Genomic DNA, 25,222 nt, shown 5'->3' on the forward strand with positions numbered 1-25,222 from the left:
AATTCCCTTGGTTTGCATGTCATTGTGCTTTCCTGGTTATTTTCCTACTTCTCCAGTTGTTCCTTCTCCAGTTCTTTCTTGAGCTCCTTTCTTCGCTTGTCCTTTATATGCTGGAATTTCTTTTTTATAGTAAACTTTAAAGACTATTTCAATGTCATTCACTTATATTTCTTGGAATGGGAATATATACATTATTCACCAATAAAGCTTAATGCTTTAAATTTACAATTACCCTATTTGCAGAAACTTGAAAATTATTCCAATTAAATGAAACAAAAGTACAAAAAAATTCTTTTGTTCTTATAATTCAAAATGTATTTTAAAACAACATTTTTATAGAAGCCAAACCTCTAACCCAAAATTGAGAACTGTAGTCTCATAAGCATAACAAAATGGCCACCTTCTAACTTAATTATCTTGGTTATTAACAGTGGGGAAAAAATGTGGTGGCTCCTAAATAAGACAAAGCAGACTAACAACTGGTACGGATTCCCTTCTGGGCACTCAGAGCTCCATCCCTAATCATTATTTTATCATAACAGACAATTGCTGCAACTTTAAAAAAAAAAAGGTAAAATGGACTCTTGGTATTTATTATTGGCGATGCTTGCTAAGATTTAAGAACCCCAAAAATGAGAATCAGAAAATAACCCACAATTAAAAAAAAAATCCTAAGGAACTGACTGCTACACAGTGTAATCTGGTGTTCCACATCAATAGTGTTTTTGAGTTAGATGGTATTTTTTCACAAACAAAGCTCCTCGTTAAATATCTGGTAAATACTTTGTAATCACAATAAGTGCTGGGAGACTAAGTTCCAAAGAAAATTAATGTGATTTGCTTAACCTAACATTGCAAGACAAATCTCAAGCATCATCAAGATGCACTCAATCTGTTGGTCTCCATGCCCTCAGGGGAAGCTCATCTATGTGGGCACTATCTTATTAACACTTGGTACTGTGCTTTCAAAATCCAGAGAGTAGCTAAACATTGAAATGGACTCTTGCTTTATAAATATAAAATTATATTTAACTCTTGCTGTTAAATATACTTGTAAAACTAAAAACTAAAAAAAAAAAAAAAAAAAAAAACCTTTCCAACAGGTCAAAAGAGATATAATTATTTTATCTCCTTACTCCAGGTAATTCTGTTAAAAAGATACTGACAGAATTCCAGTTTTAATATGTAAAGTTTTGGTGTAAAAGCAAATGTATTGGGTCGCCTGGGTGCCTCAGTTGGTTAAGCAACCGCCTTCAGCTCAGGTCATGATCTCAGAGTCCTGAGATCAAGTCCTGTATCAGACTTCCTGCTCAGGCGGGAGTCTGCTTCTCTCTCTCTCTCTCTCTCTCTGCCCCTCCCCACTGCTCATTCTCTCTCTCTCAAATAAAGAAATGAAAACTTAAAAAAAGTGCTAATGTATTGAAATCCAGTAAAGTTTTGCACTTTCATCTAAATTAGCAAAACAACTATACACTTTGGTGAGTTTTTACAAGGTGTACTGTTGAGCTAAAGAATTCACTTTTTTTATTATGCTGGAATTTTTGAGAGTTATGTGACGCTCTTTTTTGCTTATCTAACCATGCTCTGTGTAATCTAGGGGACTGAATCAACCCCAGATAGCTGGCACGAAGCTACAGCTGTGGTTTTCCCCGAGTGTGGAAATTCTTATTACTGGACGTGTCTCTCTCATGGACCTAGGTGTGATCCATATGGAGCCATTGCCAGGAATACTGGTTCCTGTTTGGAACATGGGGTTTCTAGCCAGGGAGGCACCCACCCACCCTGTGATCTTGTTTCCTTGTAGCTGAGCTGTCATGTGCGGGGACGACTGCTTTGTGATGTGCCAGGAGGATCCCTCCTGCTTGCCTGTTGCAGTGAAATGTTTTCTGTCCTCTAACTGAAGCCCAACTGAGAGTTTCACTGTTTAGGTGAACTCAGGAACCATGTCTTTAACTTCATCCATTCATTGGCAATTATCATATCTAGATCTGTGGCTGAGAGCTCTTACCATGAGAAATTGGCTCGGAAATATCCCCTAAGTGCCTCAGACTTGCCACTTACGATCCTTTTGCCAGGCACTCCCTCCTTCACACCTCTCCTTCCCTAATAGTTCTTATGGTTTCACTACCTGTTAACTGACCAATCCTGGTCTCCAGGCATGCTTCACTCCTCCTGAACACCTTCCAGTTCTTAAAGTCACCAAATCCTGTTGATTCTCCTCCTAAACGACTCTCAAGAAGTCTTCATTTTTATTGACTGAAGTATCACCTTAGCTATTTCCCACCTTTAGTGGTACCCTACTCCTTCTCGTTCTCGCAGTACTTCTAAAGTATAAATGTTGAATGCTTGCTTCAGTCATTATCTGTAGGACAAACTCCTTAACGGGGCTCTTCCTGAGTTAACTCATGGCTTCCTTTCCAAGCAACCTCTCTGCTCACAAGTCCCCTTCTCACGGTGCACGCTAGCGGGACTGAGCTACGTTCAGCGCCCTCAACACAGCACGCCCTTTCCCACGCTACCTGCTCCCCTGGCTGGAATGCCCTCTGACCAGTCTCCTCGTCTACTGACTTCAGGTCAAGTTCATACTCTCGGAGGAGTGTCCACGTATGTCAGGGATGTTCCTCCACTTGTAGTATTTATTGAACGCCTCCAACATGCGCAGCACTGAGCCAGGAACTACAGGGAATACCTGTGCGTGTACCGTTTAGCCACTGATCCCTAGAATATCCCGTTCTGCTTGGGGAGACAGAACTACATATAAAAATGAAGCAACAACATATACAATCATGACTTTCAAGTGTATTCTATAGCCTGGATCTCTCATTTCATTTTAGGTCCAAATGTTTTTATACATTTCTACTTGGATATTTATCCCCTCAGTTCAGATGCCTGCAATGAAATTTAGCAATATCTTGCCAAACTTATACTGCTTCATTGTTTCTTTTTATTTTTAAAGTCAACAAATTCCCTCAATTATCAAGACTCAAAATTTCAGCTTCTTTTGATCTTTTTTGCTTTTTTTCGTTTTCTTTATCCCATCATACACCAAATTCATAATCTAATTTCCATAGTCTATTTCCATGAAATGTCTTTTCCTTCTATCTTTCTTGTCGATTTCACTACTACTATCCTTTTAACCGTAAGTCTTTTTAAGTTCATGGCTGGATACTTCCTGATTTTCCTGCCATTAATCACTCCATGCTCCACATTTCATACTTTTATCTGGTCAACATTCTTAAATCCTCTCTGTTACATCAGTTCTCTGTGCTGTGAAAAGGTGTTTGCATCTTTCCTTCTCTCATCCTTTCCTTCTCACCACTCAAAGTATGTCTATTCCTTCACAGACCTATCATTTCCTCACTGTACAAAACAGTACTATTCCAGTTTAAACAGTAATGATCTATCCTTTGGATCATCCCATTAATCTTCTCTTGTTCCCTTGCCTTCACTTTCTTTCCATCCTTTTCATTCTCCAACATTCACACCAATTATCTTTCTAAAATGACAAAGAGGATTTTATCAGTCTCTGATGGGGGCGCCTGGGTGGCTCAGTCGGTTAAGCGTCTGCCTTTGGCTCAGGTCATGATCTCAGGGTCCTGGGATCGAGCCCCACATCGGGCTCCCTGCTCAGAGGGGAGTCTGCTTCTCCCTCTTCCTCTGCCCCTCCCCCACACCCCTCTCCTGCTCTCTCTCTCAAATAGTCTTAAAAAAATCAGTCCCTGATTAAAAACCTTCACTGCTTCTCTTTCTCAAAAGACGTTTTTGATCATTAGTCTTCTAGCTTCCACTGTGCTGGGCTCCTCCGCCGAGGACACGGGGTCTTCTGGCAATGCTCGTCTATGGCTACCCATGTCTCCAGGTCAGGCCTGTGGGGGTCATACTGATTCTGTGGTCGTTAGTTCTTGGGGGCCCCCATCCTGTGCTGGCCTTCCAGTTCCTTCATTAGCCCCTCTCCCATACCCCCTTTTAAATATGCCACCTGTTTCAGGCCAGGACAACAGCTTGTGTGACTAATTCCCTAGAAGCCATTTGATCTCTATAAACTGCTTTTTTTTCTAGAACCTCTATCCTTCTTTAGTTTCCATAGCACAACCCTCTCCTAGTCCTGTATCAACCTTTCTGCCCCTGTCTGTAGGCTTCTTTCTTCTACTTCCTTAAACATGGCTGTTTTCGGTGCTCTGTCCTAGGCCTGTCATCACAGTACACATTCTCCTTGGCTGTGTCTCATCCACTGCGTGCTGTTCAATGACCTTAAGCCTGCATCTTTCTCTAGAGCTCTGAATCATATAATTTCAATTACATGTATTGAAATAGCCTCCTGATTTGTCCTCTTTCAATCCATTATTCACATTTGTTCACAGTAGATTGGAATGATATATTAAAAAAGAAAAGCTGATCTTACCACCCACCTACTTAAGATCCTTCACTGACTCCTCTTGAACTCTCAAGATAAAGTTTATATTCCTTAGTGTACAGATGCCTCTACTCTCCAATCTCCTGTCTAGCCAAGCTACTGTTACTGTGCACACTCCTAACCCTAGAACACACCATTCCTTCCGGCACTCTTGGCCCTCTGTCTGGAGTCCCAGGGCCCACCTGTTTCATAACCAATTCCTGTCTTCTTCAAAGCTTTGTTGAAGAATCTTCTATTCCATGAGGTCTTTTCTGAACTATAATGATGGCTGAGAAAATGAATTTCATTGTTCTTAGCTCTGATCAAGGGAACTACATACTGGCCATACACAGTCGAAAAATGGAAGTACTTTAGTAAATAACATTATGTACAGGTAAAATATTAACATAATTAATGTCTGAATTGTAAATGCCTTTACATAAATAAATATTATATATTATTATCATTACTCATTTGGTACTATTTATACTTTTTGAAGCACTATTTTGCTTCTCTCCTAGATTATACACTAGGAATTGTATTTTACAGTATTGTACTTGTCCACATCCCCTTTACAATGCCTGATCTAGTACTATGCATGTTGTAGCTTCAATAAACATTTATAATAAGTAAATGGAAAATATAAGATGTCACAGGGTACTCTGGTTGAGCCATTCTACTGCTCCTAGATAATTCACTTAAGCTACCCTGGAGAGGGACCAGGAGACATTAGCTTTTTCAAGAGATCCAAGAAAGATTTTTTCCATGAGGAAAAAACCCATTTCTACCATAAATTATTCCTTTTATCTAAACTTGTATCACTACAACACAGTTTTTTCCTCTCAGTAAGGATAAATAATGAACATCAATATTTTTAAATGGTTTTAGTGATAGTTTCCATGGAAAATTATTCAACATAGGCAGCACTGTAATACCAAAGACAATCAATTCGAATTTTGCCTTATTCTTGAAGCAATTTCTATTCTACTCTACCTCAAATTAATCTGTGAGAATAAAATAGTAAATGCTACAGTAAAGGTGAGGAGTAACTGATGAAAAGGCCTACAAACTCAGCAAAAAACCCTATTTAATTATTATATATTAATAATTATACATAATAATAAATTACTTACCTCCAATTTATTGTTGGTCTGTGGGAAGGGAGGAGCTTTACTTCTGATTTTAAGTTGGATTCCTGAATTTGCTTGAGGGCTTCTTCCAACGGAGGAACTGGTTTTTTAAAAACTAAAGGGATAATAAATAAAAATCAAATAGTACAGAATCACTTCATTTTCAATTATCTCTTTTTAGATAATTGGTCAATAATAAAATACTACTTTAAAACTTTTGTAAAAATAAAATATTTTTTAGAATAGTGTAAATATTTTAAATTTAGACATCTAATTACCCACAGAGAAACTGTTACTTGCCAATTTTAAGAATATTTATCTGGAAAGAAACTTTGAGAAATGTCTAGGCTCTTCATTCTGGATGCACCCCACTATATTTGATCTCAGGATTCCATAAATTTCTGACAAAATTTACTGATTTTTTAAAAAATTTATTTATTTGAGAGAGAGAGAAAGAGAGCAAGAGCGCACTAGCGGGGGCAGGGGCAGAAGGAGAGGGAGAGAATCTCAAGCAGGTTGCCCACTGAGCATGGAGCCCCAATGTGGGGCTCAGTCCCTCAGCCCTGAGACCATGACCTGAGCCGAAATCAAGAGTCAGCCACTCAACTGACTGAGCCACCCAGGTGCCCCAAAGTTTATTAATATTCTTATGAAGAAAATGGGAAGGTTATATAAAAAACACCAACTACTGTTTACTGAGCACTTACTGTTAGAGATGTTATTTTTAAGCACACTGTAACTATTAGCTAATTTAATCCTCACTATGGCCTGTGAGGCAGATGCTATTTGAATCTCCCTTTTGCAATGGAGGAAACTGGGCCCCAGTTTAGGGTCATAGATTCTGTGGACATTTGTCTACACAGTACGCAGCACACCCTTTAACCAACCCTGCTTCCCATGTGTGCCCGTTTCCCTGAAGCCTTCCACTGTGCACTCTGTACTCAACAGGCTCTACTTCTACCTCTCCGTATTCTGCTCACCTTCCTGCTCCAGGTGAAACACAGCTGTTTTCTAGGGATACTGTTCTCTTGCAGCCTGCTAAAATGGAGGCACTATTTCCCTCCCATCACAAGCCACAGACAACTCAAGGCGTGGAGGTAGGGTAGCCGCCTTTCATGTTCTCCATTGACACCTCCAAACTGTATCTCCTTCTCCTTTAAAAAGCCCCTTTGTTATCAGACTTTTCCACTATTGTGCTGTTTTACTTTAAAATGCGGAAGCAAAGCCAGTATATTATTATATATGGGTTAGTTCACATTGAACCTTGGAGAGTCCATTTCCCTAATCAAGGGATGATGGCATTAATATACCATCAGTTATGACAGGGCTGACAAGATATTCTAGTCATAAAGAACCAATCCTTTTGAGGCAGATACTATCAAGTGTTATATATTGACTGGTTTTCTAATTAGTATACTCACCATCTAACAAGGGTTTTCATTAGTGAAAATAACAGCCTGTTGAATAGCTTGATGAATGTTAAAAATGGGCTTTCTTTGTTGAAATTAAAGTAATTCAAGACAAGTGAATTTTCCTAAACATATGTCAATCACTCCCTACCTTTACATGAACAGAGAATAAGAATCTGGGGAGGTCTATGTCCTTTACCCTGTGGATGACCTCTGAGTTTTGACATGTGCTCAGTCTTGTGTTCAACCATTAATACAGGAACATTTCCAAATGTCCAAAGCCAGAGGGCACACAGTTTTGTCTCTGGAATGTGGCTGTGAGTGCCTCAGTAACCCTTTCATATAAGGTGTAGTTAGAGCACGTGCAAGGACAGAACACTGCGACTTTACTCAGCTTACTGAACAAGCTGTGTGAATGGTCTGTGTCTAGTTATGCAAGGTTATGGTCTGAGACTTGCTTTTATTAACCACCACCTGTTATCTACCAAAGAGGGCCTAGACACTAACTTTAACACTAACTCAGCTCAACAAAAGTGTTAAATTGAAGAGACAGATGCATCCATATGTTTACCCCAGCATTATTTACAACAGCCAAGAAATGGAAGCAACCTATGTCCACTGACAGATTAATGGATAAAGAAGACCTGGTATATATACATGGTGGGATATTACTCAGCCATAAAAAAGAATGAAATCCATGGGGCGCCTGGGTGGCTCAGTCAGTTAGGCATCTGCCTTCCACTCAGGTCATGATCCCAGGGTCCTGGGAATGAGCCCCACATCGGGCTCCCTGCTCAGCAGGGAGCCTGCTTCTCCCTCTCCCTCTGCTGCTTCCCCTACTTGTGCTAGTGCTCTCTCTCTCTCTCTCTCTGTGTCAAATAAATAAATAAATTTTCAAAAAAAAAAAGAATGAAATCTTGCCATTTGAGACAATGTGATGGACTTAGAGAGCATTATGCTAAGTGAAATAAGTCAGAGGACAGATACCATATGATGTCACTTATATGTGGACTCTAAAAAGCAAAACAAACGAACACACAAAACAAAACAGACAGACTCAGAGAGAGAGGAAACAAACTGTTACCAGAAGGGGCAAAGATTGAGGGGCCGGTGAAGTGTGAAGCAGGTGGGGGGATTAAGAGGTACAGACTTCCAGGGGCGCCTGGGTGGCTCAGTTGGTTAAGCGTCTGCCTTCGGCTCAGGTCATGATCCTGGAGTCCCAGGATCGAGTCCCGCATCGGGCTCCCTGCTCAGTGGGGAGTCTGCTTCTTCCTCTGACCCTACCCCCTCTCGTGCACTCTCTCTCTCTCAAATAAATAAAATCTTAAAAAAAAAAGAGGTGCACACTTCCAGGCATAAAATAAGTACATCATGGGGATGGGATGTACATCATGGCATGGGATGTACAGCACAGGGAGCAGAGTTAGTAATGCTGTCCTCACGTTGTGTGGTAACAGATGGAACTACACTTACTGTGGGGGTCATTTTGTAACATACAAGAATGCCGAATCACAAAGACGTACACCTGAACGAACAGGATATCATATGTCAGTTACACCTCAATGAAAAGAAAAATGCCTGAGATTGGTTTACCATGGCCCGTTAATGCTCTGTGCTGCTGGTGTCCAAGGACCTCCCGGCGCCTCCCTCTCATTCTCCACTGACCACGGAAGCCTGTGCTCCTGCAGAGTGACCTCGCTTACTCTGGGACCTCGGAGCCTTCCAGTTCTACTCCAGCAGTTTTCCGACCTCCCTGAGACCCCCATCCTGCTGCCCTTCTTTGTAGGAATGGGGAGAGCCAACTATCATGCTTACCTGGTGAGGCTTCAGTTAGCCTTCAGGATTTGGGAATAAACTAAACTAATAGACAATCAAATAGATAGCTGCCTTTCATAGCTTTGTTCTTACTCTTCATTCACAGCATTGACTTTTCTTTTTTTTTTTAAGATTTTATTTATTTGTCAGAGAGAGAGAGAGAGCATGAGCCGGGGGAGCAGCAGAGGGAGAGGGAGAACCAGACCCCTCGCCGAGCCAGGAGCCCGATGCGGGACTTGATCGCAGGATCCCAGGATCATGACCTGAGCCGAAGGCAGACGCCCAACTGACTGAGCCACCCAGGTGTCCAGCATTGAATTTTCTTAAAATATTAATTTGATATTTTGTATGGATAATATATTCACATTCAGAAGTTAAAAAATATACATGATACACATTTGGAAGTCTTGTTCTCCGGGGTCATTTGTATATTCTTTCACTGTTTCTGTATGCAAATATAAGTATACATTCTAATTTCCCCCTTTTCTTACCAGAAGGCAGAATATTATATATTGTGATCTGGACCCTCTTTTTATGATTAACAATATATCCTAAAAATCAGGGATAGACACAAATTTTATGAGAGCAAAGGGCTTATACAACTTGGGAGACTTTGTTAAGAAAAAATAATGCAAAATTACTAATATAAAATTAGGTGTAGGGGCCATGACAGTGAGGGCTCATGAAACTCAAGCCTCAGGAGCCTCACAGTAAATCTACTTCTGCTGGAGAACTTCCCACATCAGTCCACAAAGAGTTTCTCCATTATTTTTCTAATAGTTGTATAATATTCCACTGCATGAATGTGTCATTTGTTTTCGCTGAAACTCCTCTTTGTATCCAGACCTTTTGGTAGTCAGCACCCTCTTTGGAGCAAATAATTCCTATGACTGGTAACTACTTTTCTCAGGCATTTAACGTAATGGGCCACATCCTCTTTCTTAAAACTACATTCTCTTTTGCCTTCTTATATATTATTTGCTTCTGTTTCCCATTGTGCATTCTTGGGAACTACTTCTCAAAATCCTCTTCAAAATCCTCTTTTAGTTTTTTCTTGCTCTACCTACAGTAAATACTAGTGTGCATTAAGATTCTATTTTAGGCCCTACCTTCAAACTGTGGTCTATACCCTGGTTTAGCTTATCTTTCCCATGGCTTCATTTATCAACTATATACCATTCATTAGTGACTCTTGAATATACATCTCTGTTCCATATCTTTTTCTTAAATTTCAGACCCATATTTCTTTTCTTTTCTCTTCTTTCTTTCCTTTCCTTTTCTTTTCTTTCTTCCTTTCTTTTTAAAGATTTCACTTATTTATTTGACAGAGAGAGAGAGTGCGCACACACAAGTAGGCAGAGTGGCAGGCAGAGGGAGAGGGAGAAGCAGGTTCCCTACTGATCAGGGAGCCCAATGCAGGGCCCGATCCCAGGACCCTGGGATCATGACCTGAGCTGAAGGCAGATGCCCAAGTGACTGAGCGACCCAGGCGCCCCACAGACCCATATTTCTAGTTGCTGATTTGATTTTCCCATCTGGATGAGACATAGGAGGCTCAAAATCAGTGCATTTAAAACTTAATGGTCATTCACACCTCTAATCTGATTCTCCTTTATCCATAAACTCAATGAATATTATCATCATCTATCAAAATAATTAATTCATTTAAAAAGTATAAAAATGTGTGAGGCTCTCTGCTAAGGCCTAGGGGCACTGCTCTCCACCTAGACTTTCTTTCCCCACTCTCCAACAATTAGTAACTGAAATCTATTGCTTATAGCTCCTGAATATATTACCACTTTTCTCCATATGAGTACAGCTTAACCTCTCTTGCCACAAATATTGAAATAATCTCATACTAGTCTATCTACTTTAGTATGTCTTTACTTCAATCCACTTCCATGTTGTAACTGTAATTATCTTTCTAACAAACAAATCTAATTGCAGTAGAGACCCTCAAGTTTCCCACCTAGTATTCATTTTCCCTTTCTTCCTTGGCAACAGACCTCATATTAATAGTTAGGGGTAGCAACACAGCCTTATTAAAGATTTTTCTTTTTTCAGTCTCCCTTGCACATGGAGCTGCCAATTACACATAAGTAGACAGATGGATACTTCTAGGAAAATAATTTAAAAGGAGCTCAGAGGTACAACCTTTTGTCCTTTACAATTTTTCCTTCTTTCTGCCTACAACATTGGCATGATGGCTGGAGCTCCAGCAGCTACAATGCGACCATGAGGATGAAGCTATAAATCACAAACTAAGGACAGTTGAGCTGAGAGACAGGAGGCATTTGAGTTCCCAGTGACACTGCATAGTCATCAAACCAGCTGTGACTGCCTACCTCAGGACTTCGTATTATATGAGAGAAAAATAAACCCATATCATATTTAAGCTATTGTTATTTTTAGGGGTGTTACTAGCTGACTCATATTGTTCTTAATGTTATTATCTTGCCTTTTAATTATATTAGGATCCCTTACTGACACAATAAAAGCTTGCTTTTCAATTAAAAAACTTTAAGTGGATTGCATTTTGGATACAGACAAAATTCCTAGCATGATACGCCAAGCTCTTGGGAGCATTGGTTCTAGCTTATTTTCTAGTCTCACATTCATTCATCTTCACCTTCCCCCATCCTATGCTTCAGGATGCTCTTTAATACATAACTTATTTGTAAAAGTTTTTCCTTCTGTTGGGGATTTAACTTTTTTTTTTTCTCTTTGCTTGGCAAAATGCTCATTCTTCATGATTCAAATTAAGTCATTTTTTCCAGGGATGATGTCCTTGATGTCCCTGTACAGGTTTAGTGCTCTTCCTTCTGTGCTCACACAGTACTTTACACATTCTGTTACCACAGCGATTCTCAGTATATTTACTGACATTGTTTACGTTACTCTCATCTCCAAAATAAGCTGTGAGATCTTTACTGGTAGAGTATGATTACATTTCTCTACATCTCAGCCCAGGGCTAAGTACAGTACAGTACAATGTGTTTGCTGAACATAAAGGTTCTGCCTGTTCTTTCCTTCCTTCCTTCCTTCTTCCCTTTTCTTTCCTTTCCTTTCCTTCCTTTTTTAGAGAGGGCATGTGTGCATGAGTGGGGGTGTAGGTAAGGGGCAGAGGAAGAGGGAGGGAGAGAGTCTTGAGTAGGCTCCATGCCCAGTGCTCAGAGCCTGACATACGGCTCAATCTCATGACCCTTAGACCATGACCTGAACCGAAATCAAGAGTCAGATGCTTAACCAGCTGAGCCACTCAGGCGCCCCTGTCTTTTTCTTTTTGAAGCTTTGACATTTTATAGTTAATTCTGTGTTGCTATTTAAGGTATAAAAAAATGTAGATATGGTACCAAAGAATCAACCATAATTGTATTTAAATTCTTAATTGATTCCAGGCCTCAGATTGTTAGATTATATCACTTTGTACACTTTCTTTTTATTTTGTCTCTTAAATAAGAATTTGAACCAAAATGTGAATAAAATGCCAGAATGAATGTGATGCTAATTTACTGACCTAAATGTTAAATTTTCCTTTTACTACATAGTTTTGAAAAGACAAAACGTTGTAAGCCAGTATGAAGTAGAATCAAACTTGTGAACTTTCAGAATTTACTAATAGAGCCAACAAAATAGTCTCCAAATTAAACCTAAATCAAATTACAATTTTTTATTTAAAGTCTTATTGCTCAAAAGGTATACTTTTTAGTTTGAAAAATTTACACTTTCTTAATCATTTTATTGTCTACGCAAGCTGAATATGATATAATTTTCACTTTTGTCCTCATATTGTCCTAGAAGTTCAGATACCTGCTCTCCTCCTTTGTGAAAGAGGAATATGAGCACGCTGGAATTTTTCAGTGACTTCTACAAACTTCTCTTTTCTTTGTTGAAGTATTTGTTCTCTGATTTGTTGTTCTCTTTCTTCTTGTTCTTTTCGTTTTTCTTCAAAAGCTCTATATGTGAAACACAAAGTAGATAACTGAATGAGGGAGTAAGTCTTAAAAACCAAAAACTAATGATGTACTGTATGATGACTAACATAACATAATAAAATAAAATTTAAAAAATCTGAATGCAGAAAATAGTTTCAAACTCATGATTTGTTATATAATGATATTTTCATTATTTCAAAATCTACTTACTTAGAAACAACAAATTTTAAATTAAAAAAAAAGGCCCTTAGCTAAGAATTTTATCTTTATATGTGGCAATTCCAGAACCTTATCCAGGCCATTTGCAAATAAGGGAAGGCTCTTATTTCTAATTTCTCACAGGCCTGCATGCATGTAACCACCTCCCAAAGCCTGCTGTGGAAGAATTCTTTACTAAAAAGCTACACTATTTTCTGGAATGAGAAAAATTAATTCATTGGTGAAAGAAGCAGCTTCACAAATTATAGGGCAGTCAAGTTAATACTGTAGATTTTTCTTCTTTTATTTTTCATTTTTTTTAAAGATTTTGTTTATTTGACAGAGAGAGAGAGAGAGAAAGACCACAAGTGTGGGAGCAGCAGAGGGAGAGGGAGAAGCGGGCTCCTGGCCGAGCAGGGAGCCCGATGCGGGGCTCGATCCTAGGACCCTGGGATCATGACCTGAGCTGAAGGCAGACCCTTAGGTGCCCCTTTATTTTTCTTTTAGATTAAAAGTTTAAAATTGACTATATATTAAGTCTGAACTATGCTAGAAATCCATACAATTTACATAAAAATCTTGATTTCCACCTTCTCTTGAAAATCTGCAAGATTTGTCAACCCTGAACTCCTATCCACACATGACTACAAACATCTGCCCATAACCTTTACCAGTCCCTATTTTTCTTAACTTTCCTATTTCATTTATTTCTGACTGCCTGGGTATTTGAGTTCATGTTCTCTAGTTTCAACTGTTTCAAAAAATTAATTTTGTTTGTGGAAAACGTGTGTGTGTGTGTGTGTGTGTGTGTGTGTGTGTGTTTTAATAATTATTTTCTGGACAATGAGAAAAATGAAGAAGGAAGCTGGCAACTCACTAGTTAAGAAACTGCTAAGTGGTTCTGCTCTTTGGAATGTATGGGATTGAGAGATGGTAGATAAGAACTCTTTGATATTTTTAGTGTCATGGGTTACTATTAACTATCCTTCCAAAGACCTTCACTGGCTGGAGCATTATTCTCATCTAAATAACTCAGATTTAGGGAACTACAACTCTGAGAAGTAGGGTTACAGATCTTCAAACAGTCCTACCCTGTGGTAGGTAGGAGATAGTGCTGTAGTACCACAGGTAGGCATGCCCAAATAATCTCCTTCAAGAGTCCCCTCAAGGCAAGACAAGAAGCCTGCTTTCAGCACTTGATTCAACATAATACTGGAAGTCCTAGCCAGACCAATTAGGCAAGAAAAGTAAATAAAAGGCATCCAAAATGGAGACAAAAAAGGTAAAATTATCTCTGTTCTCAGGTGACATATTACATGTAGAAAACTTTAAAGGTTCCACAAACACTGTTAGGACTAGTAAATAAATTTAGCAAAGTTGCAGGATACAAAATCAATACATAAGAATCAGGTGTGTTTCTATATACTAACAATTAAGAATCTAGATAGGAAATTAAGAAAGCAATCCCATTTACAATAGCATCAAAAGGAATAAAATACTTGGGCAGAAATTTAGCCAAGGAGGTGAAAGACTTGGACACCAAAAGTACAAAACATTGCTGAAATGTTTTTTAAAAACACACATAAATGGAAAGACATCCTATGTTCATGGATTTTAGACTTAATTAAAAAATCCATCTTAAAATTCATATGAAATCTCAAGGGACCCCCCCCCCAAATAGCCACAACATTCTTGAAAAAGAACAAAGGTGGAGATCTCATACTTCCTGATTTAAAAACTTACTTCAAATTTATGGTAATCAAGGTAGTATAGTACAACATAAAGACAGACATATCAGTGGAGCAGATTAGAAAGCCTAGAAATAAACCCTTGTATGGTCAAATGATTTTCCACAAGGGTGCCAAAACCACTTAATGAGGGAGGAACAGTCTTTTTCAACAAATGATGTTGGGAAAACTGGATATCCATATGCAAAAGAATGAAGATGGACCCTTACCTTACAGCATATGCAAAAATTAACTCGAAATAGATTGAAGACCTACTAAAACTATGAAACTCTTAGAGAAAAACATAGGGAGAAAGCTTCTTTGGATTTGGCAATGATTTCTTGGATATGATGTCAAAAGCATAGTCAACAAAAGAAAAAATAAATCGGACTACATCAAAATTAAAAGGTTTTATGCATCAAAGAACACTATCAAAAGTGAAAAGGCAACTGAGAGAAGAGACAAACGTATTTGCAAATCATATATCTGATAAGCAATTGATTCGGGAATATATAAAAAAACTCTCACATTTGGACAATAACAAAAATAATCTGCTTCAACAACAGGCAAAGGACTTGAACACATATTTTCCAAAGAAGATATACAAATACCAACAAGAACATGAAAAGATGCTCAACTTCACTAGTCATTTGGAAAATGCAAATCAAAACTTCAGTAAGATACCACTTTATACCCATTAGGATGGCCATTATAAAAACAAAACAAAACAAAAAACAGAAAATTACAAGTACTTATGAGGATGTGAAGAAACTGGAATCCTTATACATTGGTGGGAATGAAAAATAGGCAGTTTTTGTAAAAAGGGTATGGTGATTCCTCAAAAAATTACTTAGAGTTACCATATGATCTGGAAATTCCACTTCTGGGAATATACCCCAAAGACGTGAAAGCAGAGGCTCAAACAAATGTTTGTATACTTAAGTTCATTAACAACATTGTTCACAATAGCCAAAAGGTGGAAATAACTTAAGTGTCCCTTGACAGATGAATAAACAAAATGTGGCATACACATACAATAGGATTAAAGAGCAAGGAAATTCTGACATATACTACAACATGGATGAACCCTGAATACATTCTGCTAAGTATAATAGCCAATTGCAAAAGGACAAATACTGTCTTTTTCCACAATTATATTACCTAGATTAGTCAAATTCAAAGACAGAAAGTACTAAGGTGGCTGCAGGGCTGGGTGAAAAAGGGTATGGGGAGTTGAGTGTTTAATGGATATAGAATTTCAGTGGGGAAGATGATGGTGACAGTTGTACAACAATGTGAATGTACTTAGTACCACTTAAGTGGTATGCTTAAAAATGGTAAATTTATGTATGTTTTATCACAGTAAGAAATAAGAATCCCCCCAGGTCTTTCATACTGAGTACGTTTCCTCAACCTTATATAATGTACAATGCAAGTGTAGCTTTAAGTTCCTTTATCCAACCAGATTGAACCCCTGTGCCCTTCCACAGTGAGACACAATTTATCAGCACTGTCCACTAGAAATAAAACATAAGCTATAGGGGCGCCTGGGTGGCTCAGTTGGTTAAGCATTTGCCTTTGGCTTAGGTCATGATCTCAGGTTCTTGCTCAGTGGGGAGCCTGCTTCTCCCTCTTCCTCTGCTGCTCCCCCTGCTTGTGTGCTCTCTCTGTCAAATAAATAAATAAAATCTTAAAAAAAAAACCTGTAAGCTACATATGTAATTTAAAATGTTCTAGTAGCCACCTTAAAAAAAACACCAGTAGAAATTAATTTCAATATTTTATTTACCTTATATCAAAAATATTTCAAAATGTATCAACATAAAATTATTAGAATTTTTTATATCCTCTTTGTACTAAGTGTATTTTCATATCTTGGTTTGGATTAGTCACATATTAAGTGCTCAGTAGACACATGAGGCTAGTGGCTATGTTAATAGACTAGAATCTCTAATGGTAGGCAGTGTGGTTTTGTGAAGGAAAGGCTTTTAGAGAAAGGCAAAGACTTGAAGACAAGGAAACCAGGTTAAAAACTAAGAAGGCCTTTAAAAGGATTCATATAACTCGGTAAATAGTTTTCCCTTCGATTATAAGAAAACATATAGTTGTCAATTTTATGAAATTTTTCTGTTTTTATTTATATTTTTTAGATTTATTTATTTATTTGACAGAGAGTGAGCACAAGCAGGGGGAGTGGCAGCAGAGGCAGAGGGAGAAGCAGGCTTCTCTCCAACCGGGGACCCTGATGCGGGGCTCGATTGCAGGATCCTGGGATCATGACCTGAGTGGAAGGCAGACGCTCAATGACCAAGCCACCCAGGTACCCCCCAATTGTTTTGTTCTTAAATAGAATTTACTTTACTGACTCTAATCCAGTAGTTTTCAATCTGGGACATTTCCCTTTCACCAGGAAATTGTCAGAATTGACAATTCTGACAAATGACAGAACTGGAGGAGTTCTGACTGTTACAATAATTAGTGTGGGCTATCAGGTTTCAGTTCCCCAGGACCAGGGATGCTAAGTGTTATATAATGCATGGGACATATCTACCCAAGAAAGAATTATTCTACTCCAAAAACTAAAGGTTCATCCACTCAACTCTTTCAGTAAAGTGTGATATCCCCCTACAGCCTGTGTGGTGGGATCCTGGAGAACGGTGGACCTGCCAGACATTGATACTGCTGCTGCCACACAGGCAGACTATCAAGGGGACTAATCCAAAAATTCTGGGCAATAACTAGCAGCAAGCCCCAACAACACTGGGGATGGCTAGGGTCAGCAGATGTGGAGAAATAACACCAGGTGAACAATTAGGGTGGGAGGTAAGACAAAAACCTGCTTTCCTACTCCTGGCCTTGATTTCCACTAGATTAGAGGAAGGTAACCTTTGAGGGAGGAGGAAGGCAGAGGTTTAAGTTACACATGAATTTTAAGACACCTAAATTGGACATAACTATCAAGAGAGAATTGGGAGTTGAGAAAAGAAAAATAAAATATATGGCAGACCATTCATTTGTTTTAATGCAGCCTTTGAAAGGAGATAAAACAACTAAATGGAGGCATTAGCTGAGTATTCTGCTTCCAGGGAGGTGGCGGGGGCTAAGGTGCGCTGGGCAGAAGCTGATCGAGTCACTCAGTAAGTTCTAAATTCATATGCTCTCACTTGAGGTTAAGATGGCAGTGTCAAGGGTACTCAAACATGAGTGCACTACTATGGTAGCTCATCTCCAAAGACAGTCGCCAATGAACCAGGATTATGTAGTCCTCTCTGCTTTAATCAGCCTGGTCCTGTGACTCTCTACTAATCAACAGAACTTTATAGAAGTGATGCTAGATTCGAAACTTTGCAGCTTCTAACTTGGTCTGTGGCATGCTTGCTCTAGGAAAAGCTAGACCGATGTAAGAAGTTTGGTGACCTTGAGATCACTACGCTAAGTCCACGCTAGCTAAAGGGAGAGGGAGCATGGGAGGAGAAGCCTGGCTACCCTCCAGCTACCCTAGTCACCCAAGCCCAAGCCCAAAGCATGTGACCGGAAGCCATCTTGGATGTGCAGCTCAGCAGCCCCTTCAACACCACTCACAGCAGAAAGCTCAGTGCAGCAGCAAGACACTTCCAAGTGAGCCACTGAACACACAGAACTGTAATAAATTGTTGTTTGAAGCCACTACAGTTTAGGGTGGTTTGTTATACAGCAGTAAATGACCAGAATAATAACTTTCAACCAGTTTTTTCCCCAGTTAATATTTATTTAGTGGGGATGGGGACAAATCTTTTTTTTTTTTTTAAAGATTTTATTTATTTATTTGACAGAGAGAGTGAAAGAGCACAAGGAGAGGGAGCAGCAGAGGGAGAGGAAGAAGCAGGCCCCTTTCCGAGCAGGGAGCCTGATGTGGGACTCGATCCCAGGACCCTGGGATCATGACCTGAGCCGAAGGCAGATGCTTAACCATCTGAGCCACCCAGGTGCCCGGGGGACAAATCTTTATTAATAAAAATTATTTACTTTATTTATGTTAATTATAAAGGATTTATTAATCCACTTACTATATATGCTTTTCTAAGAAAATTTAGGGGGCATAGAGGAAGTTAGTATTTGATAAGTATTTTCAGTAAACAACATGAGGTCATGAATTCAGTTTCAGAGTATCAGTGACACTACCAACACAGACAGCTGTCATCTTTATGTCTCACCATTGAGAGTGCAGCAAGGAATTGTACAAAACTACACTTTTTTTTTTTAATAGAGATGTCTGTTTCAGGTTTTTTTTATTTTTGTATTTTTCTTCTAAAGTACCATTTCACTGGTGATAAGAACAATTCACATTTATCTACTTAGATAAGGAGGAAATCTTAGCTGGTATGTATTACTGATTTATTTTAGTGATGCCTCCCAGTAATCCTTACAGGCCCCCCTCCACCCCGGGGAACATGCTTTCTTTGAGGGCTGATATGGAGCTAACTCTAGACAAAATTATGTACCTGTGAATTGGCTTGAGAAATCCAGGGCTGACTAAACGCTTAAGGGAATTTGTTAAATAATGATTATGTAAGCCTTTGTTCAGTTAGATCTCTTACCTGAGTCATCAAATTAAGACATTGAACATTTATGTGGAGTATGACACAAAAAAAGAAGCAAAATTTATTCGTTGTTTAGAATCTCAAAACAGGCAAAATGAATGAATAACCATCCCATAGGTATTGTAAAGAGATCCTGAAAAGACTCCGGTGAGGAAGGAATAACAATAAAAAATTTGTTACACATTCTCCATTATTACTTTTATATGAGATAAAATTTTGATGTTCACAATGGTTTTATATTAGAAAATGTAAAACAGTAAACGTGTGAGGACTTGTTACAGTTTGAGCACTTACAAGACAAAAACATAGTGAGAAAAGAAATGAAAATTATTAAAAAAAGAACCAAATGGAAATTTTGCAATTGAAATTATAAAATCTGAAATAAAAATTTTACTAGTAGGTGAACAGCAGATTGCGGATATCAGAAGAGAATCAGTAAACTTGAGGACAGATTCACAGAAATTACCTAACCTGAAAACAGAACAAAAAAGATAGAGAAAAGAATACATAACAGCTTTAGTGACCTCTGGGTCACTAAATGATAAGTGGTCATTATTATGTGTAAGTGTACCATATATGTAGAACTGGTGTCCCAGAAATAAAAAATAAAAGAGAGAGAGTGAGGTATAAAACATTTGAACACTATGGCCTAAAATTTCCCAAATTTGGTGAAAAAATATTAAACTGCAGATGAGAGAAGCTCAGTGAACTACTAGATAATTATTAACAACACAGACCTAGGCAGATTTTAGTCAAACTGCTGAAAACAAAAGATAAAAATAATATTTTCAAAGTAGTCATAGAAAAGACACATTATAGGGTGCCTGGGTGGCTCAGTTGGTTAAGCGACTGCCTTCGGCTCAGGTCGTGATCCTGGAGTCCCGGGATCGAGTCCCACATCGGGCTCCCTGCTCGGCGGGGAGTCTGCTTCTCCCTCTGACCCTACCCCTTCTCATGCATGCTCTCTATCATTCTCTCTCTCTCTCAGTAAATAAATAAAAATCTTTAAAAAAAAAAAAAAAGACACATTATATATGGAGAACAACACTCCCAGTGAGAAGCGTGGAGGTCAGCAGACAGTAGAATGGCATTTCGATAGTGCTAAAGAAAATGGCTGTTAACTCGGAATTCTATATTCAGGGCAACTATCTTTCAAAAACAAAAGCTAAATAAAGTTATATAGGCAAAAACTGAGAGTGTTTTTGGACTGTTATGTTATGTTATGGACAGAATCCTGCCCTGCAAGAAGTGCCAAAGGAAGTTCTTCAGGCTAAAGGGAGCTGACCCCAGATGGAAACATGGACCTACAGACAGCAGCCAACAACACCAGAAACAATAAATATGTGGGTGATTGAAAAAGAATATGTTCTTCTCTTTGTCTTACTGGTAAAAAGACAACTGAGGGTTTAATGCAGAAATTACAACACTGTATTGTGAACTTTATAACATGCAGATATAAAGAAATTCATTAGCACAAAGGATGCAGCATGGGGGTGGGACAGACAGAATTATAAAGTTGAAGGATCCTTATATTTATGTGAAATGGTCCAGTTATAACTCTAAATAGTTAAGAATGAATACTGTAATCCCTAGAGGAGCCACTAAAGAAAAGTAAAATTGAATTTTTTTGTGTGTGTGACTAACTCAAAGGGACGCAGGAAAGGAGGAAAAAACAAGAGGAAAAATAGAGAATGGCTAGAAAACAAATAGCTAAACGATAGACCTTCATCAAACTGTTTTAGGAATTACTAGATGTCAATGGACTACACACTCCATTTACAAGGCAGAATCTTGTTTTTGGGAGACAATTCTCTATAAATATTTCATATTTGTGCACAGCTCAGGTTCTCTGAATGAAGGCATTCACAGCCAGGTTAGAGGTGTTTGTATAAAGGGACACTGCAGGATAGTTAAGCTGAGAGAGTGCTCCCATCCTAGAGGCTGGGGAGTAAAGATAAAGGTCTCCCCTTCCCTGCCCCAGAGAGCTCTTGGATCCCAGAGTAAAGGTAAGGTTTCTTTCTCTCTGGAGAAGAGGATGGGCAGCAGCCATATGCAAGATCAGAGTTTCCACAGTTCGTGGTTCCTAGACTGTAATGAACTAGTTCCTACTCTGTGCAGGAACCATCTGGCCCTCGCTGCATCACCCTCTGGGGACTGGAGTTTAGAAACTGACACACAATACGGCTTTGGCTGCTGCCTTTCCCACGACAATCCACAGTCTTTGTCTTTGAATGAGGGGGTTTGCTTTCTTTCAGCCTGCCACAACATAGATGAAGTCGTGATAATCATTAGCTTGCATGTAGGTCAAAATCTCAGATCCTTTGCAGTTCTGCACAGTTTCTGATTTAGCACTTGCTATACTGAATATAAAGTAAGACCCAGGAAGACCTCCATAAATACAGAGAGGTTGAAAGCAAAAGGATGGAACAGTAGAAGACATTTGACTATACTAATACCAAAGTAGGCTTTAAGACAAAGAGTGTTACTAGAAAGGGAAACAACATTTCATCATGATAGAAGGGTCAATTCATCAGGAAGACATAAAAATCATAAGTATGTCTACACCTAGTAAGAGACCTTCAAAATACATGAAGCAAACACCAGAACTAAAGGGAGAAACTGATGAATCCACGATTATAGTTGGATACTGTAACATTTCTCTCAGTAATTGATAAACAATCAGATAAAAATATCAATAATACAGAAGATTTAATATCAGTAATACAGAACAAAACTATCAACTACCTTGACCTTGTTGATAGTTATAGAACTATTTATACCCAACAATTGCAATGCACATTCTTTTTTTAAGTACAACATAAGAAATCATATATTGGGCCATAAAACAAATGTCAATGAATTTCATAGGACTTAACTCTTCCAGAAGATGTTCTCTGATCAAAACAGATTTAAATCAGAAATCAATTATAATATCTAGAAAAGCTCAATAACTGGAAATTAAAAAAAACATTTTTCTAAATAAGCTACAGCTCAAAAAAAAAGAAATCAAAAGGGAAGTAACAAAGGATTTTAAACTATATGAAAATGAAAATGCAGCATACCAAATTTATTAAGTGCAGTTTTTCAGAGGGCAATTTAGAACCTTAAATGTCTATAGTGGAAAAGGAGAAGTTTAAAATCAATGATTTTAGGGGCACCTGGGTGGCTCAGTCGTTAAACATCTGCCTTCGGCTCAGGTCATGATCCCAGAGTCCTGGGATCGGGCCCCACATCGGGCTCCCTGCTCTGCGGGAAGCCTGCTTCTCCCTCTCCCACTCCCCCTGCTTGTGTTCCCTCTCTCGCTGTGTCTTTCTCTGTTAAATAAATAAATAAAATCTTTTAAAATGATTTTAGTTCTCACCTTAAGAAGCTGGAAGATGTACAAATTTATTCTAAAGTAAGAAGAAAGGAACAATAAAAATAAAAGAAGAAACTAATGAAACAGTGAACTAAAAAATAGAGACCACACAGACTAAAGTTGTGTATGAAAATTTTAGTAAAATTGATAAACTCCTACCAAGAATGACGAATGAAAAAAAAGAATAATAAAGAAAAAAAGCAAACAAAAATGATCACTATCATAATGAAAGACAGGTTATCACTACAAATACCATAGGCATTAAAAGAATAATATTAACAACTTTATGCTAGTAAGTTCAACAACTTAGATAAAATGGACCAATTTCTTGAAAGAATCAACTTACCAAAATTCACAAAGAAAAATAAAATGTGAAAAACTCTATCTATTAATAAAATCAACTTATAATTAGCAAGCTTCCTACAAAGAAAACTCTAGGTTCAGATATTTTATTATTCTCTTTTGTAAAACATTTAAAGGAGAAATAACAATCATACAACCTTTTTCCAAACATAGAAGTGGAGGAAACACTTCCCCAACTTATTTTATAAGGTCTGTATAACCCTGATTTCCAAACCTGAAAAAAATATTATAAGGAATTTATAGACCAACATCTCTCAGACATTACACAAAAATCCTCCACAAAATATTAGCAAGTAAAACCCATCAGTTTATTAAAAAAAACCCCATATCATTACCAAATAGGAGCTACCCCTGGAAGGCAAGGGTGACTTGACATTTCAAAATTAATCAGTGAAATTAACCACATTGACCAAATAAAGAACAGGTATATGATAATATTCAATGCATGTTCATGATAAGAACTCTCAGCAAACTAGGAATGAAAGGAAACTTCCTCAATCCGATAAAGGCATCTACCCAAATCCGTAGCTAGCAGGAGAGTTAACAGTAAAATAGTTAATACTTCCCTCCAAAGGGACAGAAGGCAAAAAAGCTCACTCATATTGCTTCTATTCCTCATTACACTGGAGCACCTAGAAAGTTCAATAAGGCCAACATAAAAATAAAAGGCATATCAACTGGAAAAATAGATGTTAAATTCCCTTTATTTGCTGATGATGTGATTATACAAATGGAGTATGCTAAGGAATTTAGAACTAATAAGTGGATTTAACAAGTTCTCAGAATACAAGGTCAATAGAGAAAAATCAATTGTATTTCTATATATAACAATGGAAAATGAAATTTAAATAAATCCATTTACAACAGCATGTTGTAATGAAATGCCTGTTACATAACAAAAGACATGTAAGAACTTTCCAATAAAACCCAGAAAATACAGCTAAGAGAAATTACACACACATACAAAGAGGACATAGGAAAGGAGAAATGTACTATGTTCATGGATTTCATGTATTACAAGGCTCAATATTGTTATGGTATCAATTCTCCCTAAATTGATCTGTATGTTCATCACAATCCCACTCAAAACCAGGCAGGTTTATTTGTATGGAAAAGCAAAAATACCTAGAACAGGCAAAACAATCTTGAATTAAAACAAAACTGGTGGGTATGTACTACCTTATTTCACTATAAAACAGTGGTTCTCAACTGGGGGCAATTTTGCCCCTTTCCTTCTCAGTAAACATTGGCAATGTCTGGAAACATTTTTAATTGCCACCACTGGTAGAGACCGGGATGCTGCTAAACATCTTATAACATACAGGTAGCCCCCCATAACAAAGAATGATCTTATCCAAAATGTCAGCAGTGCTGTTGACAATTTCTGACATAGTGCCACAATAGTCAAGGCAGTGTAGTATCGGTATAAGAATAAACAGACCGTTGGGGCGCCTGGGTGGCTCAGTCGGTTAAGCGACTGCCTTCAGCTCAGGTCACGATCCTGGAGTCCCGGGATGGAGTCCCGTATCGGGCTCCCTGCTCAGCGGGGAGTCTGCTTCTCCCTCTGACCCTGCCCCCCTCATGCTCTCTCTCTCTCTCTCATTCTGTCTCTCAAAATAAATAAATAAATAAAATCTTTAAAAAAAAGAATAAACAGACCAATGGAATGCAGAAATAAACTCTCCACATATGCTGATTTTTGAAAAAGGTGGCAAAGCCTCTAAATGTAGAAAGGAATTTTTTTTCAACAAATGCTGCTGGAACAACTAAATCGACTTAAAAAAAATGAAACTCAACCTTACATAATACCACATACAAATAATTTAGATAGATGATAAACTTAAACCTAAAAGCTGAAAGTATAAACCTTCCAGAAGAAAACACTTCATAATCTTGGGGTAGGCAAAATGTCTTAGGGAGTACAGAAAAATCACTTAACTACAGAACAAAAAATTGACTAACTATACTTCATCAAAACTTAAAACTGCTTTTTGAAAGATTTCACTAAGAAAATAAAAAGGCAGGCCACAGATTGGAAGAAAATACTTGCAATATATATTTGACAAAGGAACTATATCCAGGATATATATAAAAAAAAAAATCTTACAACTCGAAAAGAAAACAAATAATCCAATTAAAAATGGACAAAATAGGGGCACCTGGGTGGCTCAGTCATTAAGCGTCTGTCTTTGGCTCTGGTCATGGTTCCAGGGTCCTGGGTTCGAGCCCTACATCGGGCTCCCTGCTTGGCGGGAAGCCTGCTCTTCCCTCTCCCACTCCCCCTGCTTGTGCTCCCTCTCTCGCTGTCTCTCTG

General features: G+C 38.2%; 1 protein-coding gene across 1 annotated transcript in view; it reads right to left on the minus strand.

Annotated features, from left to right (window-relative positions):
• The window catches only part of CEP126 (centrosomal protein 126), an 89,191-nt gene that overhangs the window by 34,527 nt on the left and 29,442 nt on the right, over positions 1 to 25,222 (minus strand). Inside the window, exons 3-4 of the mRNA XM_088017875.1 lie at positions 12,558 to 12,703; positions 5,527 to 5,638 (exon numbers count right to left, since the gene is read on the minus strand). Coding sequence (XP_087874001.1) covers positions 5,527 to 5,638; positions 12,558 to 12,703 — 258 coding nt within the window. The remainder of the gene's footprint in view (positions 1 to 5,526; positions 5,639 to 12,557; positions 12,704 to 25,222) is intronic.

The sequence above is a fragment of the Eumetopias jubatus genome, unplaced genomic scaffold, assembly GCF_037043125.1.
Source record: "Eumetopias jubatus isolate StellerSeaLion01/CBP00866 unplaced genomic scaffold, mEumJub1_p1.0 scaffold_13, whole genome shotgun sequence".
NCBI classification, from domain to species: Eukaryota; Metazoa; Chordata; class Mammalia; order Carnivora; family Otariidae; genus Eumetopias; species Eumetopias jubatus.